Below are 19,903 nucleotides of genomic sequence, written 5' to 3'. Positions count from 1 at the left end.
AGTCAACCAATGCTTCATGTGATGGTTTTGCTTCTCTTGTCCTGAACAAATAATACTTTAAAGTAATGTTTTCATTTACTTTTAAGCAGTATTCATATACTTGGTAATAACCAAATACATGAGAATTCAGCCATCCATCAAAAAGTAAATTGTATCTATCAAAGGGAAACCACTCCTAACAAGGAGAGAGTCTAGGATTTTCATGAACCTGGTCAGAAGAGCCTTTTCTACCCTCATGAAAATCCTTGAAATGTCTGAAAATTTTTTTTATTACTGTTTGCTTATGCATTTATGTAATTTTTAGAATCTTGATTGAAAAACTTTAATCAGATGCCCAACTCAAAGAGATACACAATATAATTTACAGTTCCAAATGAAAATTCCAGTTTTGCAATGAAACCAGTTTTTTATACAAACTTGAAATAAATTAGTAGAAGTATAAATATACCCTAAAAAACATTTACAAATTTGAAGAATTTTTTTAGAAAGGTGTATCCTTCTCTGTCCATCACAGACTGAAATGAAAAAATTCTTACTATCCTTCAAGAAGGAACTGTTTCCAAATTAACTAGGAAATGTATTATGTTCAAAATTAAATGTCTTGAAATTATATAATGTGTTTAGATCTATTGTTCAAAAATTTTACCAAGGGTTATATTTTATTCCTCGTTAGTTGAAGATTAAAACAAATAGGCTATTTCATTTACTAATAAAATTAAGTAAAGCCTTATATTTTAATATTTTTTTTTTTTTTTAGTACTATAAGTTATTCTAAAAACAGTTTTTAACCTCAAGAGAATTGGAGCATTTAGTAAAACATTATAAGTAGAAATAGTGCATGTCATGGAATAAAAAAAAAACCATTGAAATTGATTTTTATTTGTCACAGACAATTACAAAAATAAATTCAATTTATATAACATAAAAATATATATATATATTTTAGAGGGCATGTACTACAACTTTTATAGCATAATGTTCTACACCAATGATTTTCAATCTTTTTAGCAACATGACTCCAAAAAAGTAAAAAAAAATATATAATGAATATTTTACAACCCTCCAACCCCACCCAGTCAAACCTAGTAAACACTATTTAGCTGCATTGATAGTGGACAGGTATGAACATGCATGTATGAAGTGTACAAACATGAGCAGTTTACATGTTCCAACTTCATGTATATACATTGCTCCTTGTAATTTAGTCTGCTTGCATAATATTCATTGTAATAACATTATGTTCAAACATGCTTATGATACATTTGAACATGTTGTGCTCTAAGTAGTATTAAAGGTGGCATAAGAGATTGCAAAATGACAGTTTAGTTTCAAATACGAAGCATACATCTGGTGCCTTTATTTAAGATTTTAAAAGCGTTTTTTCATTGAAATTAATAATAATTGGGGTTTCGGTTTTTAGTGTGCAATCAAATGGTGTAACTGTGTTTTTTCGAATTAGATTCTTATACAAAATGGGTAAATTTATGAAAAAACAAAGTGAATTGATCCATAGTCAATGAATCAATCTACATCCAGTGAATCGATTGGTAAAAATACAAGATTGTACATTGACAGTTATTTAAATCATGATTTTTATATGTCATTGGATGGGAAGCCACATTGCATTGTTTGCTTTCAAATCCTCTCCGATGAAAGCATGAAGCAATTAAAATCAATTCAGCACTTGGAAACTAAAGATATGCTGCAATACATCAATAATTGTAGATAAATAAAAGTTACTAATTGATTCTAATAAATGAAAAATCTGTCTCAATTCCACCTATGACAAGATATAGCTTAAATATTCGGAAAACTTAAAAACTTATACTTTCAGTCAGGAAATGACAGCAGAAACACCACTGGGACAATCTGTCAATTTGTCAATTTTCAACTAGTACTGAGATATTAGTTAAAAATTGAGGATATAGTCGGCATATTGTTTTCAAAACAAAAACATACTGAAAAAATTCTCAATAATTTATTTTCCCAAATTGTAATCAAAATGTTTAAAAACCAACAATCCTTTCCATCTGTATAAATTAAACACTTGCTAATATTTGATTACACCTTGATATCTTTTTATTTATCTCGTAACTCGAAAACACAAAATCATCTTGTATTGTCTTCAAAAGAGAAAGATTAATGAGAAAATTCTTAACGTTTAGTTCTTTGTTTACTATTTTTTCAATGAATGTAGCCATATGCATTGAAACATAATGAAGTTGCAATAATTTTTTATATCTAATGATGCCATAATAGCTACCAACCTCTCATGTACATCTGATTCCCAAGATCACCTCACAGTGCCCATTAAAGCATGATACCAAAATAATAATAGTTAATTTTAAATACACATATATTAATTCTGATAAAAAAAAATTTGATTAAGTTAGCTATCAACTCAAACTGTTGGAAAAATTTGTCATTAATGACTAATCAAATGTCATTAATTATAGTTCAAAAAATTTATTTTTGCTTTTATCTCTTTCAAAAAACAGGACTTTCCACTTACTTAATGAAAAGTAAGATTTATCATGCTTTTTAAGAACTACACAAAGCATCTCAATTACTTTAACAAAGCTCAGAATTTTCCTTTTTACTTCCTTGTACGAAGTAAAAGAAGTATTGTGATAATGAAACATTTTGGTTTTCAGATTTCAATGGAAATATCCATTTTGACTAGTTTCGGCATGACGTATGTACATACGTATGTATCTCACATAACACAAAAACGATTAGTCATATAGGTTGAAGTTTGAGATTTAGGACTGTTGTAAATACTAGTTGGGCACCACCTTTTGATTGCCGTCGACTGGAACAAAAGTGTCCAAAAAAGACCAAAATGATTAAATTTTGCATTTTAGGATTTTTCTTAAGTGCAGTAATAAGCCCTCATTGATCTTACAAGGGAAGGCGCATCAGTTCCAATCAGACTTCACCTCCTTTTTTCCCTTTTTAATTTATTTTTTAACTTTTTTTTTATTTAAATATATTGAATAATTAATTATTAACCTATGATTGTAAAAAATTTTTACAATAAATAATAATTCAATGATAAAAAAAATTTTTAAATCAAACGCTGTTAGTGAAATAAAATTTTATGTACTTATGTGTAAATGTAATTTAATAGGCATTATTACATATGTGTATAGTAATAGATTTGGTGAAACATCTGATTATTTAATATTAATTGAAAATTATAATTTAGAATTGTATAATTTTTGGATTTTCTACTTTTCTGTTCAATTTTATTTAATTATTCTGGAATTTTTTTTTAATTTTATCTACGTTAAAGTTAACTACAGAGTGACTGAAAAATAGACCCTCACTAAACTGCAAAAAATTCCTTTAGTTCATTACCCCTCTGATATTGTCAGGAAATATTTTCCATAAGTCAGAGTTGATCATCATTTTGTTTATTTGTTTTTATAACAGAATTAAGAGTCAGATATCTGCAAAGATAGTAGAGCAGTCGCAAATTCGTATATCAATGTCCATTAATTCCATATTTCAATTAATTAATACAAGAAAAAATTTTGTAATATTTTTTATCACCTTCCATTCCAAAGTAATGTTTTCAAGGATATTTTATATCAGATTATAAAACAAACTTTTGAAGCTGTTCACTTGCTTGATAGTGACCATCGTTTGACTGGAATATGTAAAGTAACAAAATACAAAATTATATTATTCCCATGACATGACTTATCAAATGGTTAGAATATGTTATGCAAAATTAAAGTATAATCTTCTCATATTCCAAATATAGTATAATCTATTTTTAAAATGTTTTTTTTTTTTAATAGAATAGTAATGAATCATTTTCTATATGTGTTTTGAAATTCATTTTACAACCTAAGAACTGGATAGTTATTATTTGTATGTGCGTTATGATTTATTACTATTATTTTTCATTTAGATAAGTAAAAATAATTGAAGAAAGCTTTTTAGTTACTTGCATTATGCCTCTCTTTGTATTAATACATCATAAAGTTAAATATACAAGATAAGGTAAAGCTTTTTAATTTGATTAAAACTTGCAAGTCTTCCTGAGTAGTTGTTTCATACATTATGCATTCAATAATTCCATCTTTCATTAAAATTACTGGGAAAAAAATTAAGAAAAGATTTTTATTGTGATACATTCTATAATATCTAATTGATAAATTGGTACATCTAAATTTAATCAATCATTTTGAACAGTTGATAAGCAGAAGCAGTCTACCATTTTGAAATATTACTTGATCCAAATGGATACACGTACTGGTTATTTTTACTAAAATTAATATTGATGAAAGTACTAATAAATTGTTGGCATCATAATTTTTTTTATTTATCAATTCAAGTGTCTTGTAAGATGACCTTTTTTTAATTACGGTTACATTTTATTAGCTTCAGAGCCAGGTTCAGTCTTTCACTTTGAAAAGTTATATTATTTATCTAATTAAATTTGGATACTAGTTGTTTTTACTCTCTCAATTACAGCTATTGAGTATAAACTATGACGATTTACATATTATTTTACATTTATAGTTACAAAGTTATAACAGTAATTATAATTACAGTTATTTTACATTTTAAAGACATTACATGATGCTTTAATAAAGACATCTCTCAGTGCAATTGTATGATATTCAAGTGCAATCTGCATTTGGAAAGATGTTTTACTTTTCAAGTTGAATATATATGTTGGTTGTATTTATTTTTCAGTTAAATTGAGTGATATTGCAATTATTTAATAAGGATTTTGCTGTTATTTTCTTTGTTGAGAATTCATAGTAAAGTTATTGGCTGGGGAAGTTTCAGAACTTTCACAAAGCCTTTGGCATCTAATCTTATGAAATTCCTGGATGGGATGGCATCCAGACTAGATTCTTTCTTATGAAAGTTGGTGATACATTTCTAATGTTCTCTAAAATTCTATTTATTATTGAAACTCAACAAATTTGCATAATTTATTGAGAGGTACATCTGTCTCATGTTTCCCTTGTATATACAAACACCTAGTGTCGATAACAGTGTAGTAGTTAGCATGCTGGCTTGTAGATTTAATAGTTTCAGGTTTGATTCCAAGCAAGAGTCTTGCATTTTTATGATCACCTACCATTCATCTAACTCATCGTCCTGATTAAAATACTTGTGAGATAAATCCAAGGTGTAGTCTACTGGCATTAATCTACTATTAATTCAGCTTTTGCCAGTTTTATGCTTATTTATTATAACCCTTTATCCCCTTTATGCTCAAATATTCAAATTATACAACTAAGAGGTGTGTAGATTCTCAGTTTATTGTTTCATTAGGAACATTTAATTTCTTGAATAATATAATTCCAATTGATTAAGCAGATATATAGACAGAAATAACTACATCCACGTATTTAAATAAATAAATTCTCATATAACTTCCTTTACCTAGAAAATAAAAAAGATTTCAAATCCACATTCATTTTTCAACACGTAAATAGAGAAGGTATAATAGTAGTTTGTGAAACAAGTAAAAAAGCTAATAATGCTAAAAAACACTTGAATTTGATTACATTGTTTATATTCAAGAATTATATTTGTGTGTAGTAATAGGAATACAGAATTAATTTAGTACCTTGACAAAAAGTATTAGCTTTATAAAATATATTAGATTTTGTTAAAAGTATAATGTGTTGTTTTTATTAGTAAATTTATGGGAAAAACAATGAATATTTGTTCAAAGATTATTTTATTTTAAAATAAATTAAATTACTCCTAAAGAGCAAAACTTCAGAGATATCTGTATATTTTCTGCATGTTTAATATTATTTTAGTGTTTATCACTGCTTTGGTCTTAAAAGGCCTTCTACTGACACTTTCCAGAAGGAATAAATATAAAAGTAATCATTTTTATAATTTTTTTATAGTTCTGTGTGTAATTCTTCATTTAAATTAAGTAATTACTATATTATGTTGTTTTATAATCATTGTATAATATATACATAAATTGTAGCAGCAGTTACATTTTAATATATAAAAGTTTATTTGCATAATGAGAAGACAGAAATTTTTTATCTGAAATCATAAACCATAGAGAACTTATTTATAACAGTTCTAAGCAGTAAGCAGAGTGTAGAAGCCATAAGCTGAAGATGCAATAGCTGAATAGCAAACATGGTTACAAATAGTTATGTGGTCAAGAACATTTGTTATAAACATTCCACCAATATTTTATTAAATTAAATTAAACTTTCCTTTTCTTATAACTCAAAATTAGTGACTGTGGTTCCATTAAATGAATTCAGTTGAAATAAATTCCTTGAATTTCATTCTTCATGCACACAATGCAAATAGAGGTTGTTAATGATTTTTTTGACAAGTATGAAGCATGTGACAAAAAACCGATTTGACTTAAAAAAATAAACACAAAAAAAATATTACTCATTCCATATTTGTACATACCAAATTTATTTTTCTACATATTTTGTAAACATTTTTATATTGAGAAGCATGTTTTTTCATGTAAGTGGGATTTTTAATTCCTCAAAACTTGGAAAACATTAAAAACCAAGCCACAGATGAACAAATATACTGTCTCAAGATATGGATGAAACAGATCAATTCTTAATGTCATTCAATTTCATAACTATTTCATAATACATCTGTGCATTATTATTACTGTCTTCAAAAAATTAAAAGTTTAATTATGATGATTCATATAATGAATTTAAATTGATAGCAATTCAAATTTAAACTAATCAATTACTGAAAAATAAAATATGTGAATATATGCATTATGTTATCATGACATTGACATATCAAATATGTCACAAACATTGCATTATTGTGACATATTTGATAAACTATAATAAACTTGTTACTGCCCCCTTAATTTCATAACCAACTATAGAAAAACCATATTTTTCTGTTTTAATTTTTAACATATAGTATAAAATTATTTTTATTTAAACTAATACAGCTTTGATTGATTGTATGCAATGGTTTTATTTGTTAATTTATTTAATGACTAACCAGTCAGCGGGCTTCGCCCCCTGGATCCCGATGCTGTTATCCTCATGGTTGTTAGAATATTAAATATTTTATAGATATTCATTAAATAAAAAAAGAATTAATCATTTTACTTCATTATATTTCTGTAATGAATATCTTTAATTTACAAATTCACTTCTGGGGTTAGGGCCTCAATCTGTGGTTTAAAACCTTCCCTGGTATAATACAAATATATCCTGAACATTTTAAATCAATCACTTGACTGGTTCTCGCGTGATGCTGTTACAAACAAACTTTCACATTTAATATATATATATATATATATATATTATATATATAAGACTTTTAAGTTATGATTTTTTTTTAACTCAGGTCTAACCCCAATGTTTCACTTTTCTATCTCCAAAATACAAATATAAGTTTAGATAAATTGTTCATATTAAGTAGTCGAATTGTTCAAACAATTGAACAGTTTGTACACTTCATTCTAAATAAAACTGTGAGTACCTACAGCAAACAAACAAACCAACACACCATGCTTTTTTATTGGAGAGAAAACACTTAAATATCTGAGAATGTTTTATTCATACATGGTCAAAAGCACTGTATAACCTTTCATATATTTGTAACAGATTCTGACAGGTTAAAAATATTTTGGAAAAAAGAGTGCATTCTGAGTTACTGACAGGGCCTTCTAATTGGCATCTTGCTGTATTCTGTATTCATAGTAATAAATCATGATTTTTTTTTTGTTGAAAACTATTCTGCAAATTAAAAAATGGAACTGTATTAGATTATGAAGCCTAAAGAAAGATTTGTTATTTGAAGGTTAAATAGAGGTTACAGTAGATAAGTATATACCTTACAATTTGCTACAATTAATTACTTTGTCTTGCATTTATCAAAAATTCTAAAATTCAGAACTTATTTTAAAGGTTATAACAGTAGTAATACCTTATTACTAAAATTAATTGAACAAACATCAGAATTACTACAAATTTCAATAACAAGCACATAAGCAAAATCAAAGAAATTCAGTTTTCATAGATATTTATAGAAATATAAGTGTAGCATTAGAGAAGTCTTACATGGTGAATTCTGTGTTACTACAAGAAACGGTTGCAATGATTGTAGTTCAGTTTAACTACCATCATTGTTGAACATAGTTTAGACAATGCCCACCTCTTCTGTTTCAGTGCTTCTACAACCTACTTATTGCTTAAATGCCTAAAACTGCTTTTTGTATAACCTAAGTTTTTGATTTTTCATGTTTATAAAAACATTTTCATATTATAAGCACTTAACACTGCTTTTCACAGTTTTAAATTTTTATTGTTCCAACAATTATTAAAAAGCACATTTATTGCTGTTAATTACACATACACAAATATAAACGTGATTGAAATATAAATTTGCTTAATTTTTCACAATTTACACATTTTCAGTTGATGTTTCATACTGTTTTTCAATAATATTTATATGAATTTATTTGTAATTTTTTTCTTGTATTATCTAAATGTGCAAAAATTATAGCATGGTTTTTGACAGTTAAAAATATATAATTTATTTTGGTTTCAGTTTTATTTTAAAACTCAGATAAAATTGTTATAATAAATAATATTTTTTAATATTTTGAATTAAATTAACCTTTTTTTTCAGCATTCTTTAATTTATTGTATTTATGGTACTTCAGAATATACATTTCAAAAACGATTTTTTTAAGGCTAGTTCTTTAATATTGTACGTATTTTTTATGTTGATTTTGTTATTTAATTTGTTACAATGTACCTTGTTTTTTCTTTCTTTTTTAACTTGTAGTATAATGAAACTTATATGTTATTGGTATACTTATTGTATATTTTGTGTTAAAATGAGAACTACAGAAGTCTTATGAAACTCAACATTATCTGCATAATTATGAACATAGCAACTTTCTTTAATTAAATACATGTATAAATAAAAGATGAATATTTAATCTCATTAAAACAATATCTGTATAGTATGAGTATTAATTCCATTAATGCTCGTTCATTATTTCATTAATGCATTAAATTCCTAATAGCTAATTCTTATATAATCCTGATTAGCTAAAGTATAGTTATTCCAATAAATAAATAAAAAAAATGAATATATTAAAAAAAAAAACTTGCGAGTTGAAAAAGTATACCACAGATTTTACGTTTTTGAATTATTCAAAAAGCACACAAATTTCAAAAGTCGCTCGTTAAAATCGACTGTAGAAAATAAGGAGTTAAAAAAGGATTTAATAAATCCAGAGGCATATATTTCTGTAATTGTTTGTTACATTTTATAATGATCTAATTAAAGAAGAGTTAAAAAAATTAACTATGAAATACTAAAGCGTTTTTAATAGTTGTGTTTTTTCTGACAAATTATATACCAATCACCATGGTGAAGTGGTAGTGTCTGTGCCTTTCACCCAAAGGTTCCAGGTTCCAGTCCCGGTTAGGAACATAGAATCTCTCATTGCTACAAAATTTATTATAATCTATCATAGTAACTTTTATTGGTCAACAGCCTATTGTTATTGTATGAATAAATAAATAAAAGACTGGAAATTTTAAGTTTAAAATGAGAGTAACCGAAACATTGTGAATAAAGCATCACCAATAAATGAAAACAATAAAGAAATTTATGTCTAAATAAAAGCTGACACTGGAAATTCAGAGTAATACATAATGCCATGCCAAATTACAAAATATATTGTTAAAAAACAACACTGAAATAAAATTCAAAATTAGATCAAAATTTCACACAAAAATCAAACACTTTCTAAATAGCACAAAACACATAGTTATAACACAAACAGATACACCCAGTATAATCTACGTTAAAAGTATAACTCAGAATACACAAACCAGATGCACCAATTTCAACCATCAACTACACTGAAGCCTCTATGTACAAACTAGCTAACCAACGATAAAACCATTAGGTTATACATATTTAACCCATGTAAAACAGTTCATACATAAAAAACTTAAAGCAACTTAAAAATAAAATGAAAGATATAAATCCCATACATAAATTCACAATTGAAAACCAACAAATATATATCTGAAATCATAACCTTACTTAAGGTAAAGCAAAACAAAATTATTTGTAATACAACAAATATCACACTCAATCAACTCCATCAATGGATTCACTTATTTCTATTCTCCTAATCAAAAAAATGTTCAACACTTCATAAACACTTACATATAACATAATGAGAAACAGACAGAAAAAATATTATTCTATTTTCAGTATGTTGAAGGAAAATTACACAAAACAAGAAATTATGCCCAAACCTATTTTATTTTACTACTAAATATCAATACTACAAATGAAATACCGAAAACATCTACAGATAACAAACATGCTTTTAAAATATGTATAAAATAACTATCCTCATCTAATTATCTGATACATCTGTTTTAAACAGCATAAACATGCAATATTCATACACACTACATTCCCTAATACAGCCCTTTTATCAGCCAATGTAGTTATCAATTGACAATATATTAATTTTTGTGGATAAGATGAAAGATATTCAGTTAATGAAAAATAATTGTAGCTATGTACATTTTAAAATTAATCTTTGTTTTGAATGTTTTCAATTACCTAAATTGGTTTTTATATTTGTATTTTTTTTTTTTAAAGTATGTGCAAACATAAATTATATTCAAGTTAAATTAAACAAAAAAATTGTGGTTTTTATTTTTTGTTATTGTTTGTGCAGGTTGTGAATGAATTAGGACCAGAAATTACTACTCTCTGTCAACATTTAAGAACATCTGAATTAGGTGGCGAAACACCGGCACTACCTCCTGGAGCTGAAGTTGGGACTCCTATTTTTGAGCTCTACTTATCTGTTCAAGAATTTGCAAAGTCTGGCTCATTTTAAATTTATTTATATTTGTTTTATTATCTGTTACTCTTTATTAGATGTACGGTATATTTTTATTAATTTAATTGATTTAAGTATTATATTACTTTTCATTTTTTTATTACAACATATGAATTTTTGTCATAGCATTAATCCATTTCTTCTAAATTATTTGTATCTTAGCTACAATAACAATATCGTCAAATGATATTGCAGTTCTTAACACGCAAAGCCTCTCTCACTGTTTTAATGTTAGTCACCATTCTCAAAATGTTAACATTATATGTTATTATAAGATTGTACATACAACAATATTATTTTACCTATTTCAGTTATATTTCTTTAATTCTTATTTTTTCTTGCCATCTTTTTTCAAAGATTTGCCTGTATTCCCTTCTGTTTTAATAGTTTCCTTTTTAAAGTGATCCATTAATTCTGTTGTTCATGAATTTAATGCAGTTTCTATATTGCCATTTGTTCAAGCTTTGATTAGATCATACTTCATTATTTATTATCAGTTAATCTTTTGTTTTTTCCAAGTTTTTAAGCCTCTTAAACGTAACTTATATTTTATCATAAATTGAGATCAGTATTCACATCTGTCTCTCATTCTGTTAAACAGTTAATAATTTCATTTTAGAAAAATCTGTTTGGCTCATCATGTAATCCATCACTTATCTCCAGGCCTCATTCATGAATAACTGTTTCTACAAAAATATTTTTTTTTTTTAAAAAAAAAAGGTTGTTTATTAGCTTTTGTCCTGGCGTATGAAATTTCTCTTCAATTTCTCTGGCAGCTCATAATTTCCTACAATCTTATCTCTTCTTTTTCCCCTAGTGTGGCATCCAAACCATATTATTATAATTACATTTTCATCACCTTTTACGTACTTAAATCCTTATCTTTATATACTACTAAAGTGCTAAACTTTCAAACATAGAGTTAGTTAAGAATCGTAATAGGAATATAATTTCATACCAAGTTTGTAATAGTATCTTCAGGCCCCCTTTTTTATTATAGTACTTACTCCTGAATTTCCACTGGCTCACCTTGAATTAGTGTATAACTCTTTTACCAAAAATTCTGTTAATCTTTTCATCGTAGTCCACTAATCCACTAAACTAACTTAACGTAAACTTAATGTAACCATTTCCCTTTTATAATCTGTCTTATCATACATTGCTGTCTAAAGATCTGAATTTGATGACTTCACTTGATTAATCTCTACCCAAAAAATTTGTCTTGTTAACATTTTATTCCAAAGAATTCCAACATATTTCATTTAAAGATAAAGAAATGAAATATTTTGTTGTAAATTACACCTGTAGTTTTTTATTTTATTCAAACGTCATCATAGGTTAAAGTTTAAGTTCCTGTAGTGCTGGCCAATTTATTGATCTTTAATTAGTCACATCTATAAAGTGGATACTGAGATGAATCTGTTTGTTTTATGTATATTTAATTGAAGATATTATCATATGTATTTACTATTTGTTCTCTATTTATCTACATGATTTTAATCTTTATAATATCTGAATTGTAGACTTCACAGATATAATTGTTGTTTCAGTTTTATTCCAGATTTATTGGTCCTGTGGTAAATTAAATATGTTATTTTACACCTACTGTCTGTTTTTTATTTCTTTTTGGTACAGAGCTAAATGATGGTGTATTTTTTATCCTAAATGAGTTTTAGATTTTCAGTTATACATCCTGTTTTATTGTAATCCCACTAAAAGTGATCAAACCTAACTCGCTCTAAATTTATATATATATATTTGTTAGCTAGAAGCAAATATATTTGTATAAGTTTATAAGAAGCAACAATAAAAACATGATAGTAAAGGTGTCATATCATCTATAAATTAAGTATTACATAAGTGATATTTTTTTCTGAAATAAAGTATGCACTCCTATCAGCAAGTTTATCAGTTAAAAAATTTTTAATTAATTAACCGTTCTTGTAAAGAAAAGAAGCATTATTATATATCCATGAAACAAGCAAATTTGACTGTCAGTTACACTAGACCTGTTTATAAATTATAATATTCAGTAATAAACATGCAAATTCACAACAAAAGAGTTAAGAAATCCTTAATCCTTAGATTATTAAACTTCTTAAAGGGAATTATTTAGTTTGTATTAAGAAGTATGTTAATATTCTAAGACAATAATATGCATTCTGTATATGTTAGAAAAAATCTAACTTTTATTGAAAATTAAATCATAACCTTTTTAAAGTAAATAATTTTTGTTAAGTTCTTTGGTGCAATAATATGAGATTAATCAATTAAAATATATAGATATGATAGAGATCAGAACCAAGAAATCAAACAATATACGGTAAAATTTGTTATATTGTGCTTTACTCTCAAATACTAATAACTTATGAGATAATTCACGCTAACTTAATCTGATGATTTTATAACTTTAAAGATCAATGTCTAGGACTTAAAACATATGAAATAATGTGAATAATTATTTTAAACTGATTCATTCCATTGTTTCAGAAAATAGATTTTCTTTTTAAATAAACCTTATTACTTTTCTTACATAAATAATTCAATAATTTTCTTACATAAAGTAATAATAAATGTTTGTATAATGTTGCTTATGTTTACTTCCTTGTATAATGTAAAGGAAGTATTGTGATTCACGAAAGATTTCAGATTTCAACGGAAATATCCATTTTGACCATCCCTGATTCCATTTTGACTAGTTTCGGCGTGATGTTTGTACATATGCAAAACTCAAAAACAATTAGCCACAGGATGTTGAAATTTTGAATTTAGGACTGTTGTAACATCTAATTGTGCACTTCCCCTTTTTATTGCAATTGACTGGACCAAAAGTGTCCAATAAAGCCCAAAATCCAAAAAAAAAACTGGATTTTGGAATTTTTCTTAACTGCAGTAATAAGCCCTCATTGAGAGCTTTTAAACGATATATAAGTGGTACTTATTTTCATTGGTTCCAGAGTTATAAAAAATAAAATTTTAATTAATGAAATATTTGGACCTTAGGGGAAGACACATCGATTCAGACCTTTTTTCCTTTTTTTTTTTAATTTAAACCTCACATTGTAAAAAAATTTTTACAATGAATAATAATTCAATAAAAATATCAGAAGTTTTAATGAAATAAAATTTTTTGTGCTTTTCATTTAAAAAGTGTAATTAAATAGGCGTTCAAGGAAGTCATAGCAAATTGCTATTTACAAATTCTTATAACAGAGATTATCCATTCAACATTCATAGAAAGAAATTTTTTACATAGCACTTTTTAACTTGTTCAGTGCTTTAATAAGACATTTTTATTATACAGTACACACATTTCAATGTGTGGTTTGCATTAATAATATATATATTTCTCCTACCAGATCTCCAGCTACCGCCAGATCTGTGTGTGTGTTGTGTGTGTGTGTGTGTTGTGTGTATGTGTGTTGTAAGCAAATTCAATTGCTACTTCTGGCAATGTAAGTGTATATGTACCAGTAAACATGTAGTCTGGAACAGACTCAAATCAACCACTCTTTGAGACATGGTTAATTGAAACCCAACCACAAAGAACAGGTATCCACAGTCTAGCATTCAAAATCATATAAAATCAACTGCATATGCAAGGACTTAAACCATTAATAGTATAATGTTACACATTACTAAATCTAACTCAGATATTCTACGTTTATTGTAGTAAGTGGCCTTCCAACAGTATAATTAAGACTGAGTCAGTATTTATTACTTTTTTACAGCCTTCGAACTCACTTACCAGATCATAAGATGTTAACAGTGGCCTCATATTATGAATGGTTTGAACCTGCTATAGATAAATGGTTAGACCTAGCTAAATTTAAGGTAAATATCTGAACTATAATAACATTATCATTTATGTTAAATACTAAATATATATGAGCTAGTAGAGATGAAAAACTCTTAAAGTGTATTTGTAAAATAACTACAGAATGGCTCATGAAAAAATATTCTGCTTTTGATTTGCATGTACTTATAATTTTCATTTTTTAAATGCTTGGAATGGAATGTCATTTACTTTTCTTTGTAATCTCCGTATATCGTGTCTACAGTTTGCCATCATTACTTCTCTGAATTTTGAACATTTCTTATTGTCATTTGAATCAAAATGTGTATTGGCTAAACAGTGTTATTTCCACACTGAACAAATGATGTCAGTAGAAAATAGTGATGATTGTGGAACCACACTTTTTAACAAGTTTAATTAAGGAAACCTACATTTTTTTGGAGCAAGTTTTCAATTAGCAAGAATATTAATCATTGGACCAATAATATTTTTTTGACATTAACACCAACACAGAAATCTACACAAACCTTTTTTCATCAGCGAAGCACAATATACCATACTTCTCAAGCGTCCTGTAACGAAAATATGAAATATTCACTGAGATTTATAAATAATTTGTTTCTGCAATGTGTTGTTTTTGACCTTACAATCGCACTTATATGTTTAGGTAATAAACATGCAAATTTGTTCGGTAAACAAATTTGTACATTATAATTGAATAAAAGAATTTGCAGTGCTGCAAGTTTCTGCATTATACTGTAATTTTCTGTAACGGAGATGTCCTTTTTTTTTAATTCCATAGTATATATTGTTTTATTACTCTGTACAGTATTTATACTATGCTCTCAACCCAGTTTTTATACACTTATTTTGGTAGTGATAACTTATAGACGTATAACTAATTTTTATTATATGCATGTCATTAACTTGTAATATTAGTATAAATATTACTGTTAAGGCATTTCCTTAACTATATTTCACTTGTTTATTACAATAGTTTACCTAACATTTATCTTAAGATTAATTCATTAAAAATCATTTTCTTTGGTAAGAAATTTTACAATCAATAAAAACAACCATGTGAAGAAGTTTTATTAACACAAGTGCTTTGTTATATTGTATAAAAAATATATTCAACATTTTATTTAATATAATAATTTTAATGATTTTATTTTTTTTATATTTAATTATAATTAGATGGAAGATTATATACAGGTTACATAAATTTGAATAATTTAAATGTTGTGCCATAATTTGTATTACTTCTGAATAATTGTATGTTTTTGATATTTCATAAAAAAAAAAAACTATTTTAAATGTTAAAGAAAGGTGATTACAGTATTAAAATTTAGGTTATCCATTTATTCCCAAAGACAAGGTAAATTAAAAAAAAAAAACAAAATTGAAAAAAAAAAATCAAGTGTATACTGTGATTGTTTGTAAAGGTATATCTTTAATAAAATATTTGTACATCACAATTGTTAAAACACAGATGATGCTTGTAGTTATTACTTGTACGTCTGATGTTTTTACATAACTGCAAAAAGAATTCAAATATTTAAAATTTGTAATAGCTTGAATGAACTAAAGATTCAACAATAACAAATTTTATTCAAAAGTGGTTATCAAAATTGTTCTACATAAATAAATCTCTAACAAAAAATGTTCTCTTGATAGCAGTGCCATGGTGTATGTGATGAAAGATCAAAGTTCAAAAATGTTTAACAACATTAGATTTATGCCACATGCTGAGCATGTAATTCTCATGGAGGGATAATGTCAATCAAATTAGTATTACCATTAACAAATGTGATGTTTTCTGATATAAAGTTTTAATAAATGCTATTTTGAGAATAAATTTTATATAGAGAAACTTTCAGGTGTTTTTTTCTCCACCAGAACCAGTTATGCTTGATGGGAATCATGGATTAAATTTACAATTATGAATTCAGAATTTAAAATCTGTTAATCTATTGTAAAAAATTGTAAATGAATTAAGCAGTTTATTTTTATAAAGTATGCAATAGCGAGCAATTTAAACCAAATGCAAGGAATTTTTTATTTATTTTTATGTTATGGCTACACTGCTTGACCACACCCATTCTTTAAGTTGTGTGTGTAATGTGAGGTTATTGTTCTTCGGTTATTTAGCAATTTTCATGTTATAAATAGTGTTTTGTGAAGTTAGGCTTCCGCATCAGTGTTCCCAACTTAGGGAATTTATTTTACATTGAACACCATTGGATATTCTTACTGCTTTTTAATTATTAGCCATTATAAATACAGTTTTTGTTATAATTAACAAAATTATTAATAATTCAACTTTTTAGTTAAATTATTGTTTAAACAGCGAATTCTTTCACTTACTATTATTATATTTAGAAGAAAATCACCAAAATGAATCTGTAATGTAGGTTTGCTAATCATTTCAGGTTCTAATGCAAGAAAAATAACTCCTTGTAAGTTTTCATAAGTTTGTTCACCATCCATGAAATCTGATTCACAGTCATCAATATTTACAACATTATCAAAAATATTCCTGTCACAGCAAAGATATTTCTACTTTTTTTTATCACATTCCTTGTTAGTTTTCAATATAAAGTAATGGGATCAGTTGACAAAAGGTAAATGAATCTATACACTAATACCTGGGGTTGTCTTCACATTAAAGTAGATCCAGATTAAGTTAAGAATTAGTTAAGGATTATAGGGTGGTGGTAATCTTAAAACAGAATAATAATCTTTAAACTGAAAAATGTTATCTAATTTTGTCTGTTTTTTCGTTTGTTGCATTTATTGCAGTATAATTCTGATCTCAATATGGATGTAGTAAATTATAATTTCTCTCTCATTGGATTAGGATTAGTTCTCTTTTGTTGGATTGGGATTATGAAGAGAATTATGATATAACACACTTTCTTACTTGACTATAAAGTTAGGTTGTAATGTAAAAATTACAGGATAAAAAGAACAATTTTGTTTATAACAAAAAAAAACAGCTATACTAAAAATATGATCTATTTATTATGACTCATATTAAATAACTACTACACAATAATAATAATAATAATAACTTAAAGACATAACTTTTCCACATAAACTTTATTACACTGGTTTTATAATATTTCTTTAATAAAAAAGAAATTAAAAATATGTTTAAAAAATAAACAATTTGAAATGACAATCAGATTTGGGAGAACATCTGCTGAAGTAAAGGAGGGTTTTAACCGGTGGCCTACTGAACATTGTTACTGCTCTGTTATCTGAATACTACTGTAAAATCAGTAGTTAGCTTATATTCCTTTTTTTAATTAAAAATAAACTGTTACTTTTTCTCTTTATTAAATGTTATATGCTATGTTATAAAAAAAATTCTTTGGAAAAATATATTACGTACATTCGTCCATATTTCAAAGCTTAGCTTACATCGTGAAAAAAGCTTCTAAAAAGTTTGTTTATTTCTTAAAGTTTACATGTTATAATCCACCTTTTACTTATTTTTAACTTATATTTTATTGTTTCTCTCCACAGGCAATGCATAGAATAAAGAAAGCGATGGAACTTAATAGATTTTGTATTGGTGACCTTATAGTCAAACATAGTACCTCAGCTGTTGACACAAGTGCCTGTTTTTACCAGGTACTACTGCATTTTTTTTTCATTAGTTAGAGTAATTCCTTGTTTTTCATCAAGGATATATTTCAACGATTATAGCAAAAAGCAAGAAGTCAGTGTAGATGAATTTATTAATGGTAAAGTAAAATCAAATTAATATGTCCTACGAACAAGAAAATTAAGCATTAATTAAGCAACTTTTATTTATAAGTATTTAGTAAATCCTGATGTATTAATAAACACTTAACAGTTGAGCCCAATAATACTGTTATCATTTATTGTTTTTCTGTCTCTATAATGATTCCAAATAGAAAAATACAATAAATATAATCTTTAATTGCTTATATTTCATTAGTGTATAGTAACAAGAAGTGAGTGCATTACTTGAAATCACAGAGTAAAATAACAACAGATTATTGTACTATAATAATGCCATGCTACTCATGATTTCTTTCTTCAATCAAAAACTTATTTTTGAATGTTTATCTTTTTTGGTGTTTTTGTGGTGTGAAGTACGTGAATTTTATAGGAATTGCTTTCAGAAATGAAAAATTTTGTACTTATAATCAATTTTTTATATGAAGAATGTATTTGTGATTTACTGTTATGTTGCTAAGAAAAAGCAATGTAAAATGTAATTTTATGAAGATGGTTGAACCATCTTACTTACAATGTTATTTATAATGTAACTAGGGTATATTACTTCTTACTTTAAAATATAGCTTCTTCAGTAATATATATATGTATATATATGTGTGTGTGTATTGTCACCGAATAGCTTTGATGGCACGTGGCAATTTAAAACCTTGTGGTAGCCCTGAAAAGGGTTGTTTAAAACTTTGTGGTACCCTTGAAAAGGTTTGAGAGTTTTAGAGTGGTGGCCCTGAAAAGGGCTGTTTATATCTTTTGTGAGGTAGCTCTGCAAAGGGCTGTTGGGTCCGGAAGCTGGTCACTGGCAATGTCAGCTCGGCTGTAGTTGGGGAGTTGTAGTTCATCCATTGGAATCAGACCAAGCTTCCCCTCTGTGGCAGTTGGGTCCCCACTACAGCATGGCAGTGGTGGCTGGCCAGAGGCCCGCAGTGTCAGATCGGTGTCATTGTCTTCTGCCAGTGCAGCCAAGATGGTTCCTCCAAGCAGTCCACATTACCCAGGGTAATTGAAGCCTGTTGAGCTGGGACGGGAAGGTAGCTTCCGTGTCCAGCGGCTCCCTTGGCTCAGGTCGGCCAGGCCTGTTGCTCTGGCAGGGATATTGGCATCTGTCAGGAAGTCCCACGTTGAGCTGGCCAGGGAACTTCTTTCTTCTTCTTCTTCATGCAGTGATCGACGACAATTGAAAATTCGCTCTGGTGTTTGCTCTTTTATTGGAGCCTGAGAGTGATGGAGCCATCACGCTGCTGTGGTGGGAGAGCTGCATGGTCAACTACTACGTGGGAGTGATGCTTGTGCAGGTGTGTACATATACTGCACACCCACTGACATCTGAGCTGCTAGCAATGCATTCGCTGATATGAAGCTTGGCATGTATGTGGCAACAAAATATATATGTATATGTATATATAAATATAACATATATATATATATATATATATATATATTATATT

At 27.1% G+C, this 19,903-nt stretch overlaps 1 protein-coding gene across 1 annotated transcript in view; it reads left to right on the top strand.

Moving 5' to 3' along the window:
* unc-13-4A (BAI1 associated protein 3) overlaps nt 1-19,903 on the top strand; it is a 118,357-nt gene that overhangs the window by 59,697 nt on the left and 38,757 nt on the right. Inside the window, exons 11-13 of the mRNA XM_075369588.1 lie at nt 10,724-10,872; nt 14,623-14,725; nt 18,219-18,326. Coding sequence (XP_075225703.1) covers nt 10,724-10,872; nt 14,623-14,725; nt 18,219-18,326 — 360 coding nt within the window. The remainder of the gene's footprint in view (nt 1-10,723; nt 10,873-14,622; nt 14,726-18,218; nt 18,327-19,903) is intronic.

Source organism: Lycorma delicatula, chromosome 6, assembly GCF_047948215.1.
Source record: "Lycorma delicatula isolate Av1 chromosome 6, ASM4794821v1, whole genome shotgun sequence".
Lineage (NCBI taxonomy): Eukaryota > Metazoa > Arthropoda > Insecta > Hemiptera > Fulgoridae > Lycorma > Lycorma delicatula.
Note: the sequence above shows the minus strand (reverse complement) of the source record. Positions and strands in the feature narration are given on the sequence as shown.